The 22404-nt window shown below is 42.3% G+C and overlaps 1 protein-coding gene across 5 annotated transcripts in view; it reads right to left on the bottom strand.

The window, feature by feature from the left end:
* Positions 1-8243: 8243 nt before the first annotated feature.
* The window catches only part of TRABD2A (TraB domain containing 2A), a 93441-nt gene continuing 79280 nt past the window's right edge, over positions 8244-22404 (bottom strand). For 3 of the 5 annotated variants that reach the window (XM_054003536.1, XM_054003539.1, XM_054003538.1), the window contains 3 exons: positions 19390-19480; positions 12253-12504; positions 8244-8969 (listed from right to left, as the gene is read on the bottom strand). In XM_054003536.1, the coding sequence (XP_053859511.1) occupies positions 8789-8969; positions 12253-12504; positions 19390-19480 (524 nt within the window). In that variant the 3' untranslated portion in view covers positions 8244-8788. The remainder of the gene's footprint in view (positions 8970-12252; positions 12505-19389; positions 19481-22404) is intronic. The other 2 variants (XM_054003537.1, XM_054003540.1) reach the window with 2 other exon arrangements.

Raw genomic sequence — 22404 nt, 5'->3', positions numbered from 1 at the left:
GAATATCTGTCAAATGTGCTGCTCGCCCTAACAGAAGGATTAGACATCAGAAAGAGAGAGAGAGCTTCTTAGACATCATTACTCACAAATGAAACATATATTATCTGTTAGAGAAAAAGAACAAAGTTTTGACAACTTCAAATATAAGACTTTAAATGCATGTGTAATATCTTCCTCCATAGCAGTACTGGGTTTTGCTCAATAATGTTAATTTTCTACAAAGTAGCTTGTATGGTTCTATGTTTTAGATTGGTGCTGAAAATAGAGTGATGACATCCATGTGTTTTAGATACTGCTGAACAGTGCTTGTACAACGTAAGTCGTCTTCTGTTTCTCATGGTGCTTGGCTGGTGAGCAGGAGGGGAGTGCACAAAAAGTTGGGAAGAGATACAGCTGGACAGCTGATCCCAATTGACCAAAACAATATTCCATATTTGTATGGCATCATGCTCAGCATATAAAGCTGAGGGGAAAAATAAGGAGAAGGGGTATGGGCATTTGGAGTTACGGTATTTGTCTTCCCAAGCAACCATTCCATGTGATGAAACTGTGCTTTCCCAGAGACAATTGACAAAAAGCCTGCTGAAGCTTTGTTTGCACACACAGTTTTTGCTTTAGCTGTCAAACTGTCTTTGTCTCAACCCACAAGTTTTGTCACTTCTACCTTTCCAACTTTTTCCCCGCGCCACTGTGGGGGACTGAGAAGTGGCTGTCTGGTTCAGCTGCCTGCCAGGGCAAATCCACAACAATAGTTCAAACACTCCTGCTGTCTAACTTTGCAGCAATTAAATGTCATATCTTCTGCTTTCTCTCTTCAAACAGATGAAGTCTGTGCTGTAGATTTTTCTAATTTAGTCCGTCTACAGAGAAGCAACTCACAGACCAGTCCAGAGAAAGAAAATGACCTGGTGAGATTTCTCTATAGTCAGAGATCCTTGACAAATGGGTCATTGACATTGTTCTTGCTAAGGACCTCTTTCTGTGTGCAAGGTGAATCAAAATAGTAAGCAGGAGGACATGCACTAAGTAGATATATTTTGCTTGTTAATTGCCAGACATTCAGGCCTTGAGCATGTCTGACAGAGTACATGGATTTATCATCCAGACAGTCTGTGTTTGAAATGCTGTATAACATTAAGAATCAAGATGCAGCACATTGATTTCATTGGGAGAATAACTAATATAAAAACCAAGAGTGATATAAATCCCAAGAAGAAGAGCAGTAAAACCAAGAAAACACAGATGATACTTTTTGTCAGCATATCAGGAAGGAAGGAATTTTCTTCAAGAAAGGCAGTAGGACTGGGTGTAGAAGTGGCTTTCTCTCACAGGTAATGAGACAGAAATAGCAGAGGGTCTCCTACAGCAGGGTGATATATGTACAGCTAGCCTGATGTTTACTTATGGTCATTGGATGGAATTCAGGGCTCCTGTGGTTTTATTTTCTGTGAAAGAGTCATGATTAAAGCACTTTGGAGGATTTGCATATGGCAAAGACTTCAAGGTATGCCTCAAAAGAACAAGAGCAGTGGTCTGGCCAGAGTTCAGAGGAATTGGCTGCCAGGACTCTACATACACTGGCCATTAATTCCTCCAAATATATGACAGTCTAGAGAGCTGAATATCGTGATTAGACTTCTCATCTTTAATACAGGTAATGGTTCTAATGGTTTTATCTCTAAGTGTACTTCTTCTCCCACATAGTTTTAACTGTCCCATTCAAGCACTTAGATATATATGTAAGAATGTAACACCTCTACGTGGCACCCCTATGCCCCTTCTTAAGAAAAGAGACAGCAAGGCCCAAATAGAGCAAAACTACTACTCTAAAACAGGTAAATGATGGTTGGATGGGCAGGGATGTGATCAAAGCACTCCAATTTCCCACTTCAGGGTTTTAACCACATATGTTCATTTGTTCAAGAGAGAACAAGATGACAAACAGAACAAGACTCAGAGTACAAAGGTAGAAAACAGTGAGGATGTACTGGAGGCTTAGTAACAATGCCACATCCACTTACAGTGTGCATATTTCCACCTTGGGTAGCACTGCTTCACACAGAAGTAAAAGTAAGAGTTTCCTTTCAAATCACCATTCAGTGAGGACTAGCCATATATGAACAATGGTGAGAAGAATAAGCATACATAACCACCACTTAAAGTGAGGCAGAAATATATTTGTATTGTTGACTGAAATAATTCTGAAATAGGAAGCCCATAGCTATGTACCTAGGGTAGTTTTCCTAAAGCTTCAAGCCTGTTTCCTTTTGCATTATGAATATCAGCTTCTGAAGTAATGGGCAACATCTAGTGATAGCTGAGGCATACTGCATAGTTGGGCACCTCCATGAATGGTTGAACATCTGGATTACGGACAATCAATGACTATGCAAGAGTTTCCTTGAAAACTTTTGGTCAGGTCAAGAGGATGTAACCCAGAGATCAGAGAGGTATTTCCACAAATGGCATACATCATGTATTTACTTCCCTTTTCTCAATGCCTGACTCTCAGTGCTGTAGGTATTCTGTTGATGTCCATTTTAAACTCACTAATAAAGGGTTTGGACCTTGAGAAAGCAGGTTAAAGGTACGGTGTCAATTCAGAAGTGATGTGTTTTAGACAAACAAATTTCTAATCCACAGGGTATCCCTGTGTCTGCTCTGAGAGTCATCCAGCAGCCATGCTTCCTGCAAGCTATAGATCATTCACAAGCCACAAGTAAGCTGAAAAAAAAAGATGCTGTCATTTGCTTCCACTGGGCTCAATGCAAGGTGTTGGTGGCTACTGCTGCATCATGAGGTCAGACAAGCTATTATATCCAGGTGTTATGCTAGCCCTCTTAACTGCATCACCTGCAGTTTTACTTTCCGCGCTGGACTTTCAGAGACAGGAATACAGTTATGTGTCTTGGGTTTAGCAACACAGAGCTAGTTTCAGCAAAGGAAGCTTTAAGGTGAGTTTGAAACTCTTTTTGCCCTGGCCTGTACTCTTCCTGACTCAAATCCAACAATAAAAACCACTTGTCTTTTTGTCATTCTACTGGAAAAATGTCTTGTGCTGTGGGTATGTGAAGGAAAGAGCATCTGTCCAATTAAGCTTAATCAAGGACTTATTCAGTGCAAAAGAGAAAATAAATGAGAGGGGAAGTGATAAGGAAGAACGCAAAAAGACAAACCTTATAGACAACAGATAAGAGAGATGATGCCAAGGATTAAAAGATTCTAGTTACTAATTTATGAATGATTGAAAGAAACTCCCAGGCCCAGCTTTGGAGATGGCCACCTTCATAACTGATAAGGGGAAAAAAGAGGATTGTGGGGATTTGTGGTGTTCTAGGGGAGAAGTGTAGTGACTAAGAAAAATTTACACGAGAATGTTTAGTGAAAGGGTATTGCGGCCTGGAGTTCTCGGGCTCTATCTGACCCCAGCTGCTGTAGGTGTCCCGGATAGCACTGGGCTGATAAGCACAACCTGTCCAGGTCCCTCAGGAAAGCTCTCAGCCGCAGGCAATCTTAGCAAGCAGCTCAGATCTTAAGTGAGATCAGCTCGTTGGTGAATTCAGTTCTTTAGTGATTTCAGCTCTTTGCTTGCTAAGAACCTCGGCAGATGCAGGGAAACAGAGAAGGCTGTGTGCGGTTCCACAGCAGTGTCTTTATTGGCAGCTCCTGTGAAGGGTTTCAGTGACAGCTCTTCTGCTGAACTTGGCAGAAATGGGGGTTTATATAGGATACAGGGGTTTTAGGAAACAGTCCAATAGTAAGGGTCGAGGTGAATATGACCTATAGTCTTACACAGAGATAATGAGGTCCGAAGGCGGAAGAGGGGCTTCTTTGGTCCAGTCATCATGACTAGGCATTTCTTTATTTTAGGCAAGTGACCGCCAGAGAGGCCTTGCAGGCCCTGTGGCTGCTACAAAAGGTGACTGGGGAGAAAAAAGGAAAGGGAATAGACAGGAAGTGGTATAAAACAGACTGGTTTGCTGGTCACTACACTTGTCTGAACACACACTATGCTTGATCAATGAAGTTGTTCCTGTCTTCTTTATTAAATCTTTCCTTAAATACAGTGGGTGGTGGTCTTTGCCACCAGCCATCATGACAAGAGCAGTGAGCATCCTGTAAAACAGAAACTGTGAGGGAGAACAAAGCAGGTGAGGGACTCAGCTCTAGCAGCTGGACTGAGACCTCAAATCACAGGCACATGTGAATGGCACCATTTGCCATGAGGCAGAAGAGGCTCTGTATCTTCTGCCAACCCATTGTGTGCAGATGTGGGGTGCAGTTCACTGGCAAACCTCAAGTTGTACCCGTCAGCAAGCAGAAGGTGCTGGGTCGGAGCAGAGGTAGAAAGTAGGCAGAACACTAGTGCTGGTACCTTGAGGGCACGTGTGATTGTATGAGATGAGTATGTGAGTTCTGGATCTGTTAACTGTATGAAATGGTAAGTAGGAGACTTATGAAGCATGCAAAAGGATTCAGGATCCAGGTGGGAGTGGTAGATAGACAGAAGGGTGGGCCATGCCAGCACAAGCTGATTGTGTGCAGCAAGACAGAGGTGCTACAGGGACCTCTAATGCGTTTTGTTTTACCACATACAGAATAGACATAATCACGTCCAGCTGAACAACACACTTAACTCTGTATTAAAAAAAAAAAGTCAGAACTAATGCATTAAGAAATGCAGTTGCAAAATTGCAAACATGAACTTTTAAAACAAATTTGAGTTTTAACGAAATTCAGGTGCAAGAAATTCCATGTAAAACATGAACACATTAGTAGAGAAAACAGACTAGACTAAACAGAGAAATCCAGTAAAGCACAGGGCATTTGAAGACTATTCAGTTTCTTTTTAGCAGCTCCCACTGAATTTTTAGAAAGGGTTTTTTTTTTTTTTTGTCAATTTTCAGTAAACCAATCTCTGTACTGTACTTCATCATTGACATCCTAATTCCTGAGCAATTTATTGTATATTTATTCACAGTAGTACATCTAAACACTTTATGGATTATCAGTTTCCATTCCTGCTGACTAGGTGAGACAGTATTTGCCAGCTCTTCTGCAAACTTCTCTACTTGCCTCCTTTCTTTTATAGCTATTCAGTTCTTGAGCTCAAAAAAAAAAAAAAAAAAGGTCTTTTCAGAACTCTGAAACACAACTGATTTTCCTCAAATATGAGTCTTACCATGGAAAACAACTCCAATATTACAGCTTTACCTCCCAAGCAGACAATGGACAATTATACCCACAACAATAAATAAATAAACAATGTAGTGAATTCTGCTGAGCATAGTACTTTTAGTGTGTGTAAGCTTCCACACATCCAGACAATTTAGGCATCAAGCTTGAAAAAGCTTGAACAAATTTGAAGAGGCTCTTCTGCCAGCCCATGATCCTTTGGCAAAATATGAATGCATACTAGGCAATGTTTAGTGATTTATATTGCAAAGACTCTGTATTTTCTTGTACCACTGTTAATATGAACAAACTTCACCAGAGTAACACTGGTCCCCCCACCTTCTAGAGAATATGTTCCTTTGCCAAGTAGTATTTTTTTTAATACATTCTAGTTCCATAGGTAGCAGTGCAAGCTAACAACACTGCAAAAAACCAAGTAACATCATGTGGCATTTAAGAAGCTGGCACTTGTGGTATGGGAAAAGCAGCCTGTGTACATGCACAAGAGCCCCGGTATGGGATGTCTAAGTAGCTATGAAGTTCCCCAGCATGGCTGGTGTGTTTGCACAGCAGCAAAGTGCTGGGAAACATTCAGTCCCCAAGACAGAGAGAGGGCTGCTGTTCTTGTGTTGCACATCTTTTTGCCTTCCATTCCAGGGCAGGAGACTGATATTCAAGATTCTTGTTGCTTATAGCATTTCAACTCCAGTACTTTTAAGGGCCTTTGTCCATTTCATCCACTTAGGTGTGAGTTTATATCCTTGAAGCTGTACTGGCAAATAATTATCCAGTTTGCTGCAAAAGTCCAGCACAAAACTTCATGTGCCTTCCACAAGCAACTGAGGTCCAAACCCACCATTTGAAGAACAGCCTTGCCTGCTACCAAGCTCTGGGATGGGCCAAGTGAGTTTATACTTATAACATTCCACTACGTTAAAATCATCACATGAAATGCATTTCCTAGGATGACCCAAAAAGCCAGGTGGAAAATCACAATAATATAATGTTTGACTGTATGCAGCTGCATATCTGCTGCAATGCAACTTGAAAAGGCAGTGTCTTATTTTATTCTACTGCTAATCTGAACATAATCCAAATATCTGATTACTACCATTTCTTTAGAAAAGACCACCTCCATACAGACAATGTCTCCATAACCAACTTTTCAGCAGCAGGTAAGAGGCACCAGGAGGAGCTCTGGTTCCAAATCCCCTCTAGCAGAGAAGTGAAAACATGTCTTAGTCAATATTTTAATCTCAGGGCTGGCAAAAATAGCCCTTAGAGCAAAAAAGCTCGGCTCCATTTTTTCTTGGGACTCCAGAAGCAGTTCCTCCTCTGGTGTGTCCACGTGTAGAAAGCTGGACATCTGATCTCCTGTTGGTACTACTCAGCTGCTACTGGTTCAGGGAAGCAGAGAGGACAATCAGCAATGACTGCCCTGGTCTGGAAGGAACCACTAGTTTAGTTCCCAGATATCAACCCAAGTCCATGAGACCCTCAAAAACATCTTTATTTGATTACTTTGCTGAAAGACTCCCAGGATGCAGCCTCTGTAGGTACACTATCCATCAAAATTTAAGTACATTTCTGCTTCTCTGACAGTCAGACACTTAGAAACAGACTACAAAATTAGTTACACCACCAGAACTGAATTATCCACAATGTTACTTCAGGTCTCTGTTATTTCAGAGCATTTTATAACCACTCTTTCCTCACGCCAACCTAAGAAAAACATTGATGGCTGTTTCACTCAAGCCAGTTTCCCCCACAGAGATGAAGTTCAGCAGCCACCATGGAGGAGAAAACAAAGAGAAAAGGCAGCCCGGGGCAGTTTTACAGCAGCCCTGTAATGGAGAAAAGAAATGAAAACTATGCTTCAACCACTTTCTCCCAGTGCTTGCACTTCTCTTTGGACCTGTGCCGCAGGAATGTGATGAACTCCTAAGGTCCCTTCCAAACCAAACCAACCCAAACCGTTGTGCCCAGTTTTTCAGGCCTGCAGTGCATTTTGTAAGTAACCTACACTTCATACAATCTGCTCCCTTCAGGTTACATTCAGGTCAAGGAAAATAAGCTCCAGCCCCAACAGGTCTATGACCAGTGAAAGACCAACCAGAGAGAGAGAGACAGGGGAGCCTTGCCGCTGTGAAGGCCAAGGAAGCCAAGAATGCATTCAGGTACTCAAAGTCTTGCAGTATTATGTGTAAGAAGAAATACACAATGACATGGTGCTGTCTTCTACTCTAGCCCAGATACATTTTATTCCCCACAATGCTGCTGCTAACTGTGACACTTAGCCTCTCTCTGTTTTCCTCAGTAAATGGAAGAAACGTAGCCTGTGTTCAGGCTCAGCCCTTCTGGAAATGGATTGAAATTTGAGATCAAGAGATGAAAAGCCTCTTAGGAAAGCTGGAATCTTTTTTGTTCCTCCTCTGACATTCTATAGAAGGCTGTGAAAAAGAACTACTTTTTACAGGCAATGGAAAAAGCAGTGAAGTATGTATAAATGCATAGGAAAGGAAACCTGAAAGTTTGGTTGTCTCACTGGGGCAGATGATTACTATCTTTCCAAGTTACTAAGTTACTAAGTTACAAGTTACTCCACATAGTGGCTCTAAGTTCACCCATGGGTGAAACTTAGATTTTCCCAGGCAATGAAACCCTAATAAGAGATGGGGGTGAAATATTGCTCACAAATTGAGTTAAGTGTGATCACAAGAGAACGTCCTGTACAAATACAGAAAATTCATTACCACTTCCAAGCTTCTTTATATTCAACAGTCAACAACATATCTACTTCACACAGACAGCAAAGGTCTTAAAACAATTTGGAAAGTGTGAGCAATGAACTCAGTAGAAAACTTGAATGCATTTTCTATAATTAAGTCTTAATTGTGCAAATCACCTCTTGAGAACTTATTTTGGAAGACTCCAACATTATGATTTGTGAAGTTCCCACAGAATTGTTTTTTTTCGTAAATGTACATTAGTTTGCACTTATGAGACCTCTGGCCACTGAAGGTTCAGGGGGACCCACCTTAAAGAGCACCAAACAGACAACAGACACATTCTGTTCACAAGTGTTCACTGTTTTATTCTACTGTAGGTGTTGCTATGAACCTTTATATGTAATCTGGAGCCCTAACAAGCAAGAATTAAAAGCATTACCAGTAGAGACATAAAATACCAACTCTTTTTCCCAGCTGTGCTCAGATGATAAAAAATATTCTGTTCTAATAAACAAGTCAGTGGTGTGTAAATCTTTCTACAAGGCACTGAAGGTGAAAAATATGTACTTTAATTGGGCCCAAACAGCTAAACAACAGCTATGTTATAGCGGCATTATAATCTCCCCAAAGCATTATGGGATAACATGAAATAATTCTTCTGCAAGAGAAGGATAAATAACACTTTCATTAAAATATCTTCTCCTGAATTGGGAAGGTCAAACCAATTAATAGAGTTAATGATCTGGACTCAGGAAAAGGAGGCAGTTTAAGAACATCCCAAAGAATAGGTGTCCCAACTCATAGTCTTCTATTTATTTTTTGCGTAAGTTTCTTTTTTTTTTATTTTTAAGGCAAGAATCTTGCAGCTTGGGTCCTCCTGTGTTTCAGTGAAGCATTATCTTATGCAAAGTCAATGTCAGTAGTGGAAGGAGGAGAGAATGGGAAAGCTGGTGAGCACTGCTGGTGTCTGTGCAAGTGTGACTGGACCATCCGTGGCCCTGGGGCTGGGGCTCAACCGTGATGTAGCCATTAATGATCCGGATCCGCGAAGGAGGATTAGTAGCACTGCAAGGCAAGAGAAGAACATCAGTCCTGGCCCAGCCCACAACTGCCCAACAGCCGCAGAGCAGGAGGTGGTCAGCCTCTGTGACCCACTGTCAGTGTTGAGTCCATGCGAATGGTCTCTCATACAAGTTACACACTGACCAAAAGTCTGTGCCTCCTAAATGGCAGTGTGCTGTCTTGTCCCTTCCTCACACATGTGGACAGCTCCCACACCAGCCCACAAGGATGAGGTGCTACCCAGCCAAACTGTGAAGCAGACTTGAGGGGTAACAATGAAGAGACTGAGGAGGGTGATGACAGCACCAAACTGCCGGCCCTGTCTCGTCTACCCAGCCTGCTCATTGCTCCCACACGGTCAGTCAGGTGGGTAAGATGACCATATTCCTAGCCCTGTCAGCTAAAATAGATAAGAACAAAACAAGTGTTGTTGCAGAAGAGTGTCACTGCAGGGGCTCTTGCTGAGCACAGCTGGAGTGAGGCACCTGTTTTCTGAGTACACTCCCATGATGGCAGTACATGATGGAGGAGAGAAATTTGTATGCTCCAGGCTGCTAACGCCAACTGACCTGAACTGGGAGAGATCATACACCACAGCAGGCCAAGAGTCAAAAGGGTCAGATACTACACAGGTTGTTGTTCTCTTTGGCAATGAATTGAAAGCAATGCTTGACACCACAGCTGTGTAACTGATATACCCCGCAACACCGCATGGTGCTGTGTAGAACCTAAAGACAAATCTGGACAAAACTAAAAGCAAGTTCACCTGGCAAATACAAAAACCAAGTAACTTCTTCTGCACCCAATCCCCAGCTGCTGCACACCATTCTTGTCTTATTTCATTCCTCTAAGCAAAAATGCTTTGGGAAATTAAAGGCAATTACTATCCTTTTTAAAAACACTTTACTCTTCCTTACCCAAAGGGCTCCCCAGAACATCTGAACAATAGCCAGAGAGAAGCCAGCTGGCAGCAGATCAAGGAACTACATCCAGCAGCTGATGCATACAGGGGCACGAACCAAGGCCATTCTGACAAACCCACTACAACACTATTAAATCACTTGAGCTACACCTTTCACATTTCCATTCTCACAGGAGGAATCACAGAATTATGGAGGTTGGAAAAGACCTTTAAGGTCATCAAGCCCATTTGTAAACCGGAAAGCTGTGAGTGGCCCATTCATAAGAAACCCAACAGCTTTACCTGTGTCTGTACACCCTGAGGAATGTTTACAGCGAGGACTGAGACTCACAGTCAGACGTGCCCTGCACAGGTAAGCTGGAGCCCAGAGGCGCTGGATTTCCCCAGGAAGGGACGCGCCGCGAGGTGGGGCTGTCAGCCCAGCCCAGCCCAGCCCAGCCCAGCAATGGCACAGGCACTTTGGCAGAGCCCGGCAGACAGCCTGAGCTTTACAGAAGCCCAGCACACAGGTGGGGCTCCTGCCTGAGGGGCAGCAGCCTTCCCTCGGCATTACAGGGACAGCAATCTCCCAGGCATCCTTTGTCTTTCCCAGCACTGCCATGACACGTCTCCATCTCCAGACATTAAAGCTCTTCTCTGTTGCTAAGGAGTCGCCCCTACAAAGTGTTTGTTACCTAGCACCGGAGTAAGTTTCTAGCACATAGAATGACTTAAATAGGAGGGGAAGAAAGGAAACATAAAAATAAGAAAAGAAAAGCAGCATTTCCTACTCCCATATTTATGCAGTAGTTTCCTAGGCTGCCATCATTTGCTTTCGTTTTGCCTCACAACTGCCTGGCAGTACTTAAAATCTTGTATGCAGCCCTAATGTGCCTTCAATTTGGTCACAGTAGCACATCTTCCCATTCTCTTCCCTCTTCTTCTGAAGGCTTGATACTGCAAGTGCAGAGGTGTCCCTGCCCACTGACTTCCCTGAAGCTTTGCTTTGTGGAAGCAACTGCATGTGAAACACTGAACATGGCACTGTGGAGGCATGGTGGGAGATTAAGACAGACATTCCTTAGCATTTCAACTAAACAGACTATCAACAGAAACTCCAAAAATCCATTCACAATCACCTAGTATCAACCACATTAACAGAAAGTTAATGGTACACTAAGAGACAAAATGAAGTGTAATCAGTATAGGATTTGTTATATTGGTGAATCTTGAACTGTGTGTAGGTCTGTCAGAGGACATGTTACATTAGCATTTGTCTCCTAAATACTTAATACTAAGGTTGAAGGAAGGAGCAAAGAAGGGAATGTGGTCTAAAAGATCTTACAATGGCTGAATGACTCAAAGAGAACAGGTGCTGCAGTAACTTGTGGCCAGCCTGAGCCATGTATCACTCATAGTAGTGGTACAATTAGGATCCAGGGACATGATAGAAAAGGCATAAGAGAACCCTGCTGTACTCAGTAACCTGGGGAGCAGAAAGAAGTATTCTCCAGATGGGGAAAAAACCCAAATAATGTACAGGCTTCATTTCAAGAACTGTCAGACTTTTCTCTCTTACCCCAACTGTCTGGTTGTTTATGGTACCACAAAAATTTAATGTCTTCAAGCTGAGTATGGCAGAGATATAGACACACAAAGTACAAAAGAAAGCAGATTTGGGCATGTGTGTTATCTGACAGGAGGAAAACATTAATGTATACATTCAGTCACAGGCCCAAGTACAGGAAATGAGAGAAAATGGCATTTTTTTTTCCCTGTGGGTTGCTGTAGTTCTGGTAGGTAAGTAAGCTTTTCTGGATGAAAAGTAAGGGATATGTGTGAACGTCTGCCCCTCAACACACTAATTTTTTATATAAACTCTGCCATCCATTAGGCTGTCATGCTTTTTCAAACTGAAATAATACAGAGACTGAAAATACTGCATGAATATTGCCCAAGTTCAAGGAGAACGTATGCCAGGAATGATAGTTTCCTCATATGCAGCAGCTTTTGGTTAATGGTCCAAGGCTTTGATCTGTACCATCTACCACTGGACCCGGCCTTCTGTGAAAGACAAGACTGCCATATGCTCACAATCCCTCAAACCCAAATGCAGAATGATCTAAACAAGACTTCCACTTGTTTTATGCCTGGTTTTCCACAAATCTAACTATGCAAAGAAAAAAAATGAAAGCTTTCTTTTGCCACTAAAAACACAAGAAACCTCGTGCAAATGCTTCAGAAAGAATCACAGCAGTGGAAAAGGTCAGATCCTGTCCACAGGATAAATCTACCCCTGCAGAAATTTGAGGGTCTGTATTAAACCATCTATGCATGTCCAGTTTGCATGACAAGCCATCCTCCCGCTCCCCAGCCATTAGCTACCTTTCTTCAAGGCGAACCCAGAGGTCATTAAATTGTCGCTTAATTTGCTTCTTCTGCTGCTTTTTCTTCTTCTTTTTGTACTTCCTGTCTACTTTCATGAGCACATCAATGCTGTCAGGGAATAGCAGGTGAGGCAGGAACTCTTCCTCCTCCTTTTCCTCCTCTTTCTGGGGGTGCAGTGGGAGCTCACGGGACATGACATAGGGACTGTGTGATGATGAAAAGGTTAACAAGGTTTTGGGAGATTTTTGGCTGGAAGAAAGAGAGAACACAGATAACATTTAAAAGGACTTTGAGGCAAAATCCTGTATCCAGGCACATACATATAAAATAGATGTTTCTCCCCAGATGCTCATTTCTCTGCTGTGTATTCCGGCACCCTCTTCCGTAAGTCAATATTGATTTTATCATCAAAATAGTGCTCTTTAGCAAGAAAAAAAAAAAAAAAAAACCTTTGGAAAAGAGGCAGTCTGTGTCAGAGGAAAGAATACAGTCTGGATACGGGTGGAGTAACTCTTGGTAATAAGCTTACATATCTAGAAAGAGACAAAAACAGAATCACTTCTAAGTCAGAGTCAAATCACACTCCTCTAGCCTGATGTGCTGCAGAACACAGACCAGATTATTCCTTTCAACATTCCTGCCCAGAGCAAACTAACTTGGGGGACAAGGGGAAAACAACTAAAGCACACCAGCTGATGAAACCAGGTCTGGATGTGCACCTTTCACTGGTGGAGAAGATAAGAAACAGGCTAGCTGACAGACTATGGTCATGGCTACAGAAACACATCTTGAAAATTACCACCTTTGAAGGGAAAGGCTTAGCATGCCATTAATAGTAACCTGGTTGTGTGCTGGACCCAGAGAAGGCTGACGTTCTCAATGACCTCTATATCTCAATGTTCAATGGCAAGTGTTCCAGCCAAGCTGCCCAAGTCAGGAAAGGCAAATGGTAGTATGAAGGCCCTAAGCACAATGTAGGAAAGAATCAGGTTTGAGACCATCTAAAGAGCTTGAATGTGCATAAATGCATGGGGCCTCATGAGATTCATCTGTGGGTTCTAAGGAAGCTGGCAGATAAGTTGCTAAGCCACTATTAATCATTTTTGAAAACTTTGAAACCTCAGATAAAATTCCCAACACCTGGAAAAAGGAAAATATAACCCTAATTTTTAAAAAGGAGAAAGTAAAACTCTCACCTGAAAGATTGTCCTGAAAACTAAAACAAACATGGAAAACAAAGAGGTGATTGGTAACAGCCAACATGGCTTTATCAAGGGCAAACATTGCCTGTTAGATTATCTTCTCTGATGGGGCTGCAGCATTGATGGATGTGGCAGAGCAACTGCCATTGTCTGCAAAGCATTTGACACTGTCTCACATGATAACCTTATCTCCAAACTAGATAGACATAGATTTGATGGGTAGATTGCTTGGTGGATAAAGAACTGGCTGGAAGGCCACACACAAACAATTGTGGTCAGCAGCTCCTGGTCCACATGAAAACCAATGCTGAGTGGTCTCCTTCCGGTGTCAGTGCTGGCACCATTGCTGTTCAAGATCTTTGTCAGCGACATGTACAGTGGGATCAAGGCACCCTCAGCAAGTGTGGCACCAACACCAAGCTCTGCAGAGCAGCTAACATGCTGCCAGGCAGCAATGCCATCCAGAGGGGCCTGGATAGGCTGGAGAGGTTGGTTCTGTGCAAACCCCATGGAGTTCAACAAGGCAAAGTGCAGGGTCCTGTACCTGGCTTGTGGCAATCCCAGACACAGCTATGGGTTGAGTGGAGGTTGACAGCAGCCCTGAGAACTCGGGGGTCATGATTGATGAAAAACTTAACATGACCCAGTCATGAGCACTCCCATCCCAGAAAGGCAATAGGATCCTGGGGTGAATCCAGAGCTGTGTGGGCAGCAGGGTGAGGGAGGGGATTCTTCCCCTCTGCTATGCTCTGGTGAGACCCCACTCAGAACCCTGCATCCAGCTCTGGGGTCCTCAGTGTAAGAAGGACATGAACTATCAGAGCAAGTCCAGAAAAGGCTAAAACACTGATAAGAGGACTGGAGCACCTCCCCTGTGATGACAGACTAAGAAAGACAGACTAGATCTGTTCATCCTGGAGAAGAGAAGGCTGTGTAGAGACCTCATGGCAACTTCCCAGTATCTGAAGGGAAGCTGGAGAGGGACTCTTTGTCAGAAATTGTAGTGACAGGAGTAACAAACACAAACTGAAGAAGGGACGCATTTAGGCCAGGTATTGGGAAGAAATTCTTTACAGTAAGGGTGGCAAAATACTGGAACAGGTTGCCCAAGGAGGTCGTGATGCCCCAACCCTTGCACTTTTCAAAGCCAGGTTGCATAAGACCTTGAGCAAGCTGGTCTAGTGGAAGGTGTCCCTGCCCATGACAGGGAGATCAGGACTAGATCTTTGAAGTCCTTTCAAATCCCTTAACATGCTATGATTCTATGATTAAGGAATCCTTTGGGCTTTCTAGTCTGCATCAACTGAATGAAGAATAGTTTAGGCACCATCAAGTTCACTCTCTTCTCTTCTTGATGAAGACAGATAGTACAAAGCAGTGGATTCACAGCCTTTACAAAACATCACGTCAGAGGACATGTCTGACACATAAGAGACCAGAGCTCAGCACACCATTCCGGCATGGGCTTCTGGGTTGATCTGCAAAAGGGTGTAATGCTGTTCTGCCACTCAGATAAAGCACACCAAGGAGCATGAAATGGTGGTCTTAGTGGGTTTTACAGACAAGTATGGAGGTCGTCTACATGAAGGGAAGGAAACTGAGAAATTGCATCTCTCTCATAAGCAGAGTTGAGCTTTGCACACAAGTAATGAGGGAGTGGGAGTCAGGCCTTAGCCTTCCAGTTGCCCAGATCCTGTATTAGGCTGGTAGCATTATTGGGAATTCCAAAGGAGCTCCAATGAGATAAGTCACTGAGACTAGGTGCATGTATAAACTGTCTTACAAAACAAATCTCGGAAACCCCAAGTTGAGCTCCCAGAAAAAGCTTTCAGAGCTATGACTACTCAGCTTCCTGTAAAGACGATAAATTGAAAAAAACACAACAATAAGCTTTACCCTGATTACTGAAGCTCTTGTTTCTTTATTTTTAGAGCAAGCAACACCTCATCTATACTCTAAGGCAGTCAGTCTGCAGTGTCCTAATCACTCATGGCTTTGCTGGCCCACATGTCTCATTGTTTGGAACAATTTTCCCTCATTACTTGTTTATGACCCTCTTGGATGGTCATAAACCACAAACTCAAACCACTCCATGTATACACAGAACCTAGCAGGAATATTTGATTGATCTTTATGCTACTTCATAAAGAGAAGAAATGCAACAGTCTTCTGTAACGAAAATGCAGACTGGATTGGGCTGAAATTCAGGAAAGTAACAGAAAACCACAGACCACCAAGCAGAAACCTGCCTTTAATCAATGAAACTTCCCCAGAGCTGTGTTCCTTTTTCACAGGAGGTGGTCTGGAAGGAGGCATATTTCAGCATGGGTGCAGTTTTCAAGCTAGCCCATCACTGTAGGTACACTTATTCGATAGCAAATAGAGAGTCGTTCCTGGAGAAGGGGAAATTAAGTTGTGGACTAGAACATCGAGAGAGTAGATGGAAAACAAAGATAATTTGTCTTATTCACTTCAAGGAAAATCAGAGTGATCACATGTTGAAGTTTATATGAGAGAGTCTGCTGCAGAATAGACCCTGGTTATCAATCTTGCTCAAAATCATTGTGGTGTCACACATTGTCACACTTTATCACCTCTGAACTGTCATCACCCTTCAGCTCTCCTCCTCAGTTGCTTCACATCATCCACTCTTTAACTCCAAATTGCAGAGTGATGATCTCTCATTAGCTCTCTCCAGCAACCTGATTTAATCTGTTTTAAGGTCTTCTGCCCATGATTCCCTTTTCCACCATTTCTCTTCACTGTTTTTGTTCCTTAACCAAATCACAGACTGGGCAGCACCCCGCACCTGTAGATTAGAGTGCCATGCTGCCTGCAGCCTTCCCTTCTGAACCCATAGCCGCACCATGCTGGAGCTCAGCACTGCTACAGGTAGAAGATGACCTACATCCTGCATGACAAGACATCTATTCTGATAGATGTGGCCTCAGACACATCCATGTACCAAACCTCCTTTGCAACACTTCCTGCAGGCAATTCTTCTAGAGACCATTGGAAAAGGCACACAAATTCAAAAGCCCATCCTTCTTCCCCCCAAAGCCAATTTCCCATCACAGCAGCTAAGGGAGAGTCAGCAAGCACCTTAATTATGGCTGTGATTGTGTTGAGTATTTTACAATATATAACTACATTCTAAAAGCAGGAACAACAGTTAAAGACCAAAGTGAGCTAGAATAAGCTTGACTGAACTTGTGGTACTATTTATAAACTGTCCTTTGCAATACTGCCTGCTTGGGGCACCTCTTTTGCCTTCCCTGCCTGGGAGACACCAGGGAGAAGAACCTTTCTGTCTCCAACTAGGGGCATCCACCCCATTTGCTCTGCAGATGGAAAGTACACCTTAGGCAGCCCTGCCTGCTATAGGAAAATGAGAATGACTATCCTCCATCCTTATTGGTTCCTACACACAGATATCTACAACATATCTCACAAGGAACTTTTTGTTTAGCCAGAGCACAGGAAGCAGCAGACTGTACTTCTACAGAGAAATGTCATGTTGGAGGGAAAGGAGATGACTGCAGACTTCCTCCTTCTTGTATTTTAGGACCTCTCAACTAATGTGTCTGACACCAGAGCAGTTATTTAAACTCTCTGTCTCAGTACAACCACTTGCTTTTTTATCCTGTCTCAATCATGAACAGTCCACGGGTACTTACTGCATAGGTCACAGGTAGAGCACTACATAGGACAATAGCTGGATACAGTTCCACATTTATGTGATCAGTGCTGGGTTTATTGTCACAGGCTGCTCTGCTATTTGCTCCTAGAACAAGCCCAGGATAGCAATCAAGTGAAATCTTCCTTCCAAGCCCAAGGACTCTGACACACTCTTGCCACAGGTCCTTTCCCACGTCTTAAATGCTCTTTTCCTTTGAACCCACATTTTTCTTAAAATGTATTTAATATTTTTAAATCTGTTTCCAAGTCATCCAGAAATGCTGACAGTGAAGTGCCATCTTGTTACCATGTTTAATATCAAGACTCCAGGGAAGATGTTCTGTCCAACAGTCCTTAGAAGAGGTTTAAGATGCAACTGATGCCAAACTCTGGCTTTCAAAGGCACAAGAGGCTGCATAATGAACTCCCATGATGTGGTTATGTAACTGGGTGCCCAACTACTCCAAGTAACCTTGATACCAATCTTCTTGATAGGTGAAAATCTATCCCTCCTTTATTCAGTTTTCTGCCCTTACAGTTACATCTTTACAGAGCAGTATCAGATTTTGTTTCTTCTCAAGTACCTATTAAGCTATCTTTCTTTAAGCTTTAAGAAGCTGCTGCAGCTGTTTTTAGGAATACCTAAGCTATGAATTAAAAAACAACATGAAAATATCAGTGCAGGCTATTTTGGGTTTGGGGTTTTTTTTTGGTTGGTTTTTTTTATCATCCTTGTAAACACTGATACACTGGATTTTCTAGCACAACTCCAGTATCACAGAATCATTAAGTCTTGTGCTTAAGCACAGGTGCTTCTCTTTGTCAGAACACGTGCCCACTGGTAGAAACAGGGTTAGGGGCTGCCATTCATATAATCGTGGGCTAAGTCTTGAATCAGTTTTTTTCAGTGCATGTAGAGTTAATGATGTATGTCCATGTCAAGAATCATTGCAGAAATATGACCTGCCAGAATTTCAATATCATGTTTTCAGAAAACAGCAAAGGTGGTATAAAGAGAAAGATGAAGCAATCAGAGTATGAGAAAAACAGCTGTTATTAATTTGCACCACACCTGTAGAGCCCTTGACACAGACCAAGACTCAACACTGTGCCCTCTGCACAAATCCTATCAAAAGGCAGTAGTCCTGCCCGAGAGTCCCATATCATAAATGTGGGGGAGGAGGGACGGAGATGTAAACAGGGACACTATACCCAGCACAGAAGACAAAAGGGAAACAGTGCCATAATTGGGACCAGTTTCCAATTTTCTCCTTTGTGTTTTTTTAGGAGTGAAGAGTAAGTATATCTGGCAGCTACATGTTTGGTAAGAGTCTGGAGAAGGGGAAAGCAAAGATTACAGACTCTAAGCTGGTGGCAAGAATTCCAGGAAGAGGTGAGTCAAAGCACAAGTAATTCTTGGTAGAGAGTGGAGGAGGAGATGATCTGGCATTCTGTAGTTACTTAAACCATGGAGGTCGATAAAAGCATCCAGTGGGAGATAAAAAGAAGCAGGAAGGGTATATCCCAAAGAACAGCTGCAGGATGAACCAGAATAACCTTATCTTAAAAATGCTGAAGAAAACAGGGGACATGAGAGCAATCAGTCATAAAGACTGCTTGCAAAGACTCTGGGCAATCAGATTCCAGGCTGGGAGAGAGTAAAGAGAAAGAATGAAAAATAGCAGTATAAAAGAAGGGGATTATTAAAAGGCAGGGCAGTCAAACACATAAAAGAGAGGAAAGAGAAACCTGGGAGCCTGTGTGGTACAAGACAGCATCCAGATCTAATGAACTAAGTATTCATACTCTGCAGCTGTTAATTTAAGAGTTAAAAACTTACAAGGATGGAAATTTTATTAACAACAACAAGAACAACAAAACAAAAAACACTACAAAAACCCCAATAAACAAAAAAAAAAACCCACAAAAAACCCATCACAAACCCAACAACAATAAATCAACAAACCAAAGAGCCCCAACCCCAACAACAAAACCCAGAAAACAATCAAAACAAAACAAACAAACAAAAAAAAACAAAACCAAAAAACAAACAAGCAACAAACAAACAAACAACCTAAAACCAAATAATATCCCCTTTCCAAACTAGCTCATGGAAGAGAAAAGCAAATTGCTGGGAAGGAGAGAAAAAGCCTAGCTCCCTCTTAATTATAATTCTAGCTACCATTCCTATTTCATAATTGTTTACAAACCCAGCCCCCTAATGGTTGCTTAGCTAGGTGAAAGTATACATTACTTGTTGATGACTTGTCCAGCTGGAGTGTGTTCTACCACATACCCTTCTCTCCTCAAAACATCAATCACTGTGTTGTTGCCCATGAAGTGACCTGCAGTAAAAAGAAATATGACATCAGAATTCACCAACCACATGGAAAGACGGAGAAGAACAACAAAGTCCTTCCTCATCACAGGAGGTGTGCCACACTCAAGGCAGGTAGGGCTTTATCGCTCGCCATCAACATGCACCAGAAACACCAGGTTCTCTAATGAGTGATTGCTGAACTTTCCCAAGGTCACTCCAATTACTACATTCTGCCTTTCTAAAATGCAGATGTGATTGCAATTACTCTGGTCCCACAGATTGTGCATAATGGGCTGCCCAGGGAGGTGGTGGAGTCACCATCCCTGGAAGTGTTTAAGGAAAGACTGAGTGTGTCACTTAGAGCCATTGTCTAGTTGACATGGTGGTGATTGGTCAAAGGTTGGACTTTATAATCTCAGATGTCTTTTTCAACCTGACTCTGTGATTATCAGGCCATTGTGGATTACTTGAGGGAATAAGAGATGAAGTTTGGACACCCCTGTTCAAGAGCAGCAGTGAGTCTACCACTGGTGGTGATGCAAAGAAGGTCTGAATCAGGTCACATTTTAACACTCTCCACTCTGAAAGCCAATGAATTAGATCATCAAACTGATCAACTTCTTCATTATATGCCACTGGGGCCAGAAACTTGACCTCAGCCATGCTGATGAAAGGACTTAGTTTTAGAAGGACTTATACGGTTCTGCCCGAATTCTCTGTTTTACATCTCTACTCTATTCTCAGACAGCTGTGGTGGCTGGTAAGATTGTATTTTGGCATCACAGTGAATAAATGACTACTCAGACTGCAGGAGCTTTCCTGACTGTATGCTCTGCTCACAGAATATCTTCCACCATCAGACCAGGCTGCTGAGAAGCAGAAGAAAGAGAGAGCAAAGAGAGAGCAAAGGCCTTGCACACTCCCTCATAGATCCAGCTTTCATAAAACATTTCTTCTTTTAACAGCCTACATAAATTAAAATTGTCCTTTAGCAAATTATTCATTAGAGTGATTCCTTACTTCTGTAGATGTACACTGTGCTAAAACTGATAAGTAACTCCAGAAGAACTGTTTTCTGATAATACTGTTCATAAATACATGGCAATAGAATCAACAGAATGATTCTAGTAGCCAGGGAAAGCAAGAAGTTATAAAAAATGCTGAGAATATCAGCACCCAGCAGTGCTGAGAATATCAGGAGACTAAACATAAGGGATTCATGACTTTTCATTCCAAAGGGGTTGAATGAATTGGAGTACAAAAATTCCAGTTTCTCACACCACAAGAGCAAACTGCTTATGATGTACCAGCTTAAGGCATGAGTCGGATGGTACCATTTGAGCACAAGATGAGCTTTCCCCCAGAGCCTAAGAGCATAAACCAATCTAGCTCAAATGAAACCTTTAAACTGAACACTGCAATGCACACTCATTGGGTACCACATTTTCTCACACATTTTCTTGCCCTACCTCCTCAGATTAAATTTTGTCTTTAAAAGGAGCAAAGCTTATGTACCATTATGTTGACCTAACCTAATACTGATTGTATCTGTTGCTTCCCTATGGCTCAATTCCAGGTACAATTAACCAAGAATTCCGTCATGTCAGCAAAAAAAGACCAACTGCAGCAGGGAACTGGAATGACTATAATGAAATACTGTAATTGAGTAAAATTAGCTACTGCAAAACAAACACTAGTTATATAAGATGCCAGACCTAGTTTCCATCTCTGACCTTTAACACAGGGGAGAGGTATGTGCAAAGAGAAGGGGAGAGGGATTCATTCCTCCTTCTCTACCTCCACACAGCAGAGGAAGGGGTGCTTCCAAAGGGTGATACATTCCTTGCAAATGCCAGGGAGATAGGACAATTGGCACTTGTAGAGAAGTGCCTCTCAACTGACAAGCATAGGGGCAGTGTATATTCCAAGTTCAGATGAGGCATTCACCTCATGCAGGCAATGATACATGAGCCAAATCTCATCTTCAGAAGTGAAAAGCAGTGCCAAGTTTCTGAACTCACATTTTCCTAATCCAAGTCTTTCAGGAGGAAAAGGACAAGACAAAAATAAGCAATCTAGAGGGCAATATATGGTCTTAAAATAATTTTCCTCAAGCCAGATTAAGAGCTTACAGTTACATGAATTTCATGTGTGAGTGAGCTACTGAATAGCTGCTCACACCAGACCATTAAACATACTACTCCTCCATCAATTTTCAGTCATCCTTGCTTAGAGCAGTGATTTAGAGTGGAATGTAGGAAATCACTACAGGAAATCACTGTAGCATATGGATGAATCCCATTTCAATCAGTCAACCTGCTTAAGTGATTTTCTGTAGCTGGGCTCTTTATTTTTAATTTAATTTAATCCAGTGATAAGAATATATTTTTTATCACAGTTATCTGTATATACTTTCACAGAGTGCCTTTTCTCATTGTTGCCAAGGCAATGAGTTATGTCTGCATGTGAGAGAAAAATGATGTGCTAATATTGTGCAAAAAAGAATAGACCAAATGAATAAATATGTGTAAAACAGATGCATAGAAATACAAATAGGCATGGGATATTAGATTGTTCACAAGACATGATCAGTCAAGGGTCACTCAGGTTAGGAACATAAAGGGTTAGGTGATGCAGTATTCACTATCCAAAAGGTGGGCCATTAGGTCTTCATGAGACAGAGCTTGTTTGTGTCCCAGAGGATCTACAGGTTCAACTGAGTGAGTTCCAAAATTTAAAAAGTGGCAGAAGGGTGAGGGTTTGAGGTACAGGACCCCATCAGGAGCCTCTCTATAGTCATAACTTCTGACTTATTACTGGGGACCACCAGAAAAAGCACTCAGTGGTATATGAGAGATCAGATTGCCAAAAACAACAGTAAAAAACACGAGAAAGAATCACTTCCCAAGGTTTAAGATTAAACAACTATTGCTGGAAGGGAGACTTAGA

The sequence above is a fragment of the Vidua macroura genome, chromosome Z, assembly GCF_024509145.1.
Source record: "Vidua macroura isolate BioBank_ID:100142 chromosome Z, ASM2450914v1, whole genome shotgun sequence".
Taxonomy (NCBI): Eukaryota; Metazoa; Chordata; class Aves; order Passeriformes; family Viduidae; genus Vidua; species Vidua macroura.
The sequence above is the reverse complement of the archived record's forward strand: the minus strand, read 5'-3'. Positions and strand labels throughout refer to the sequence as shown.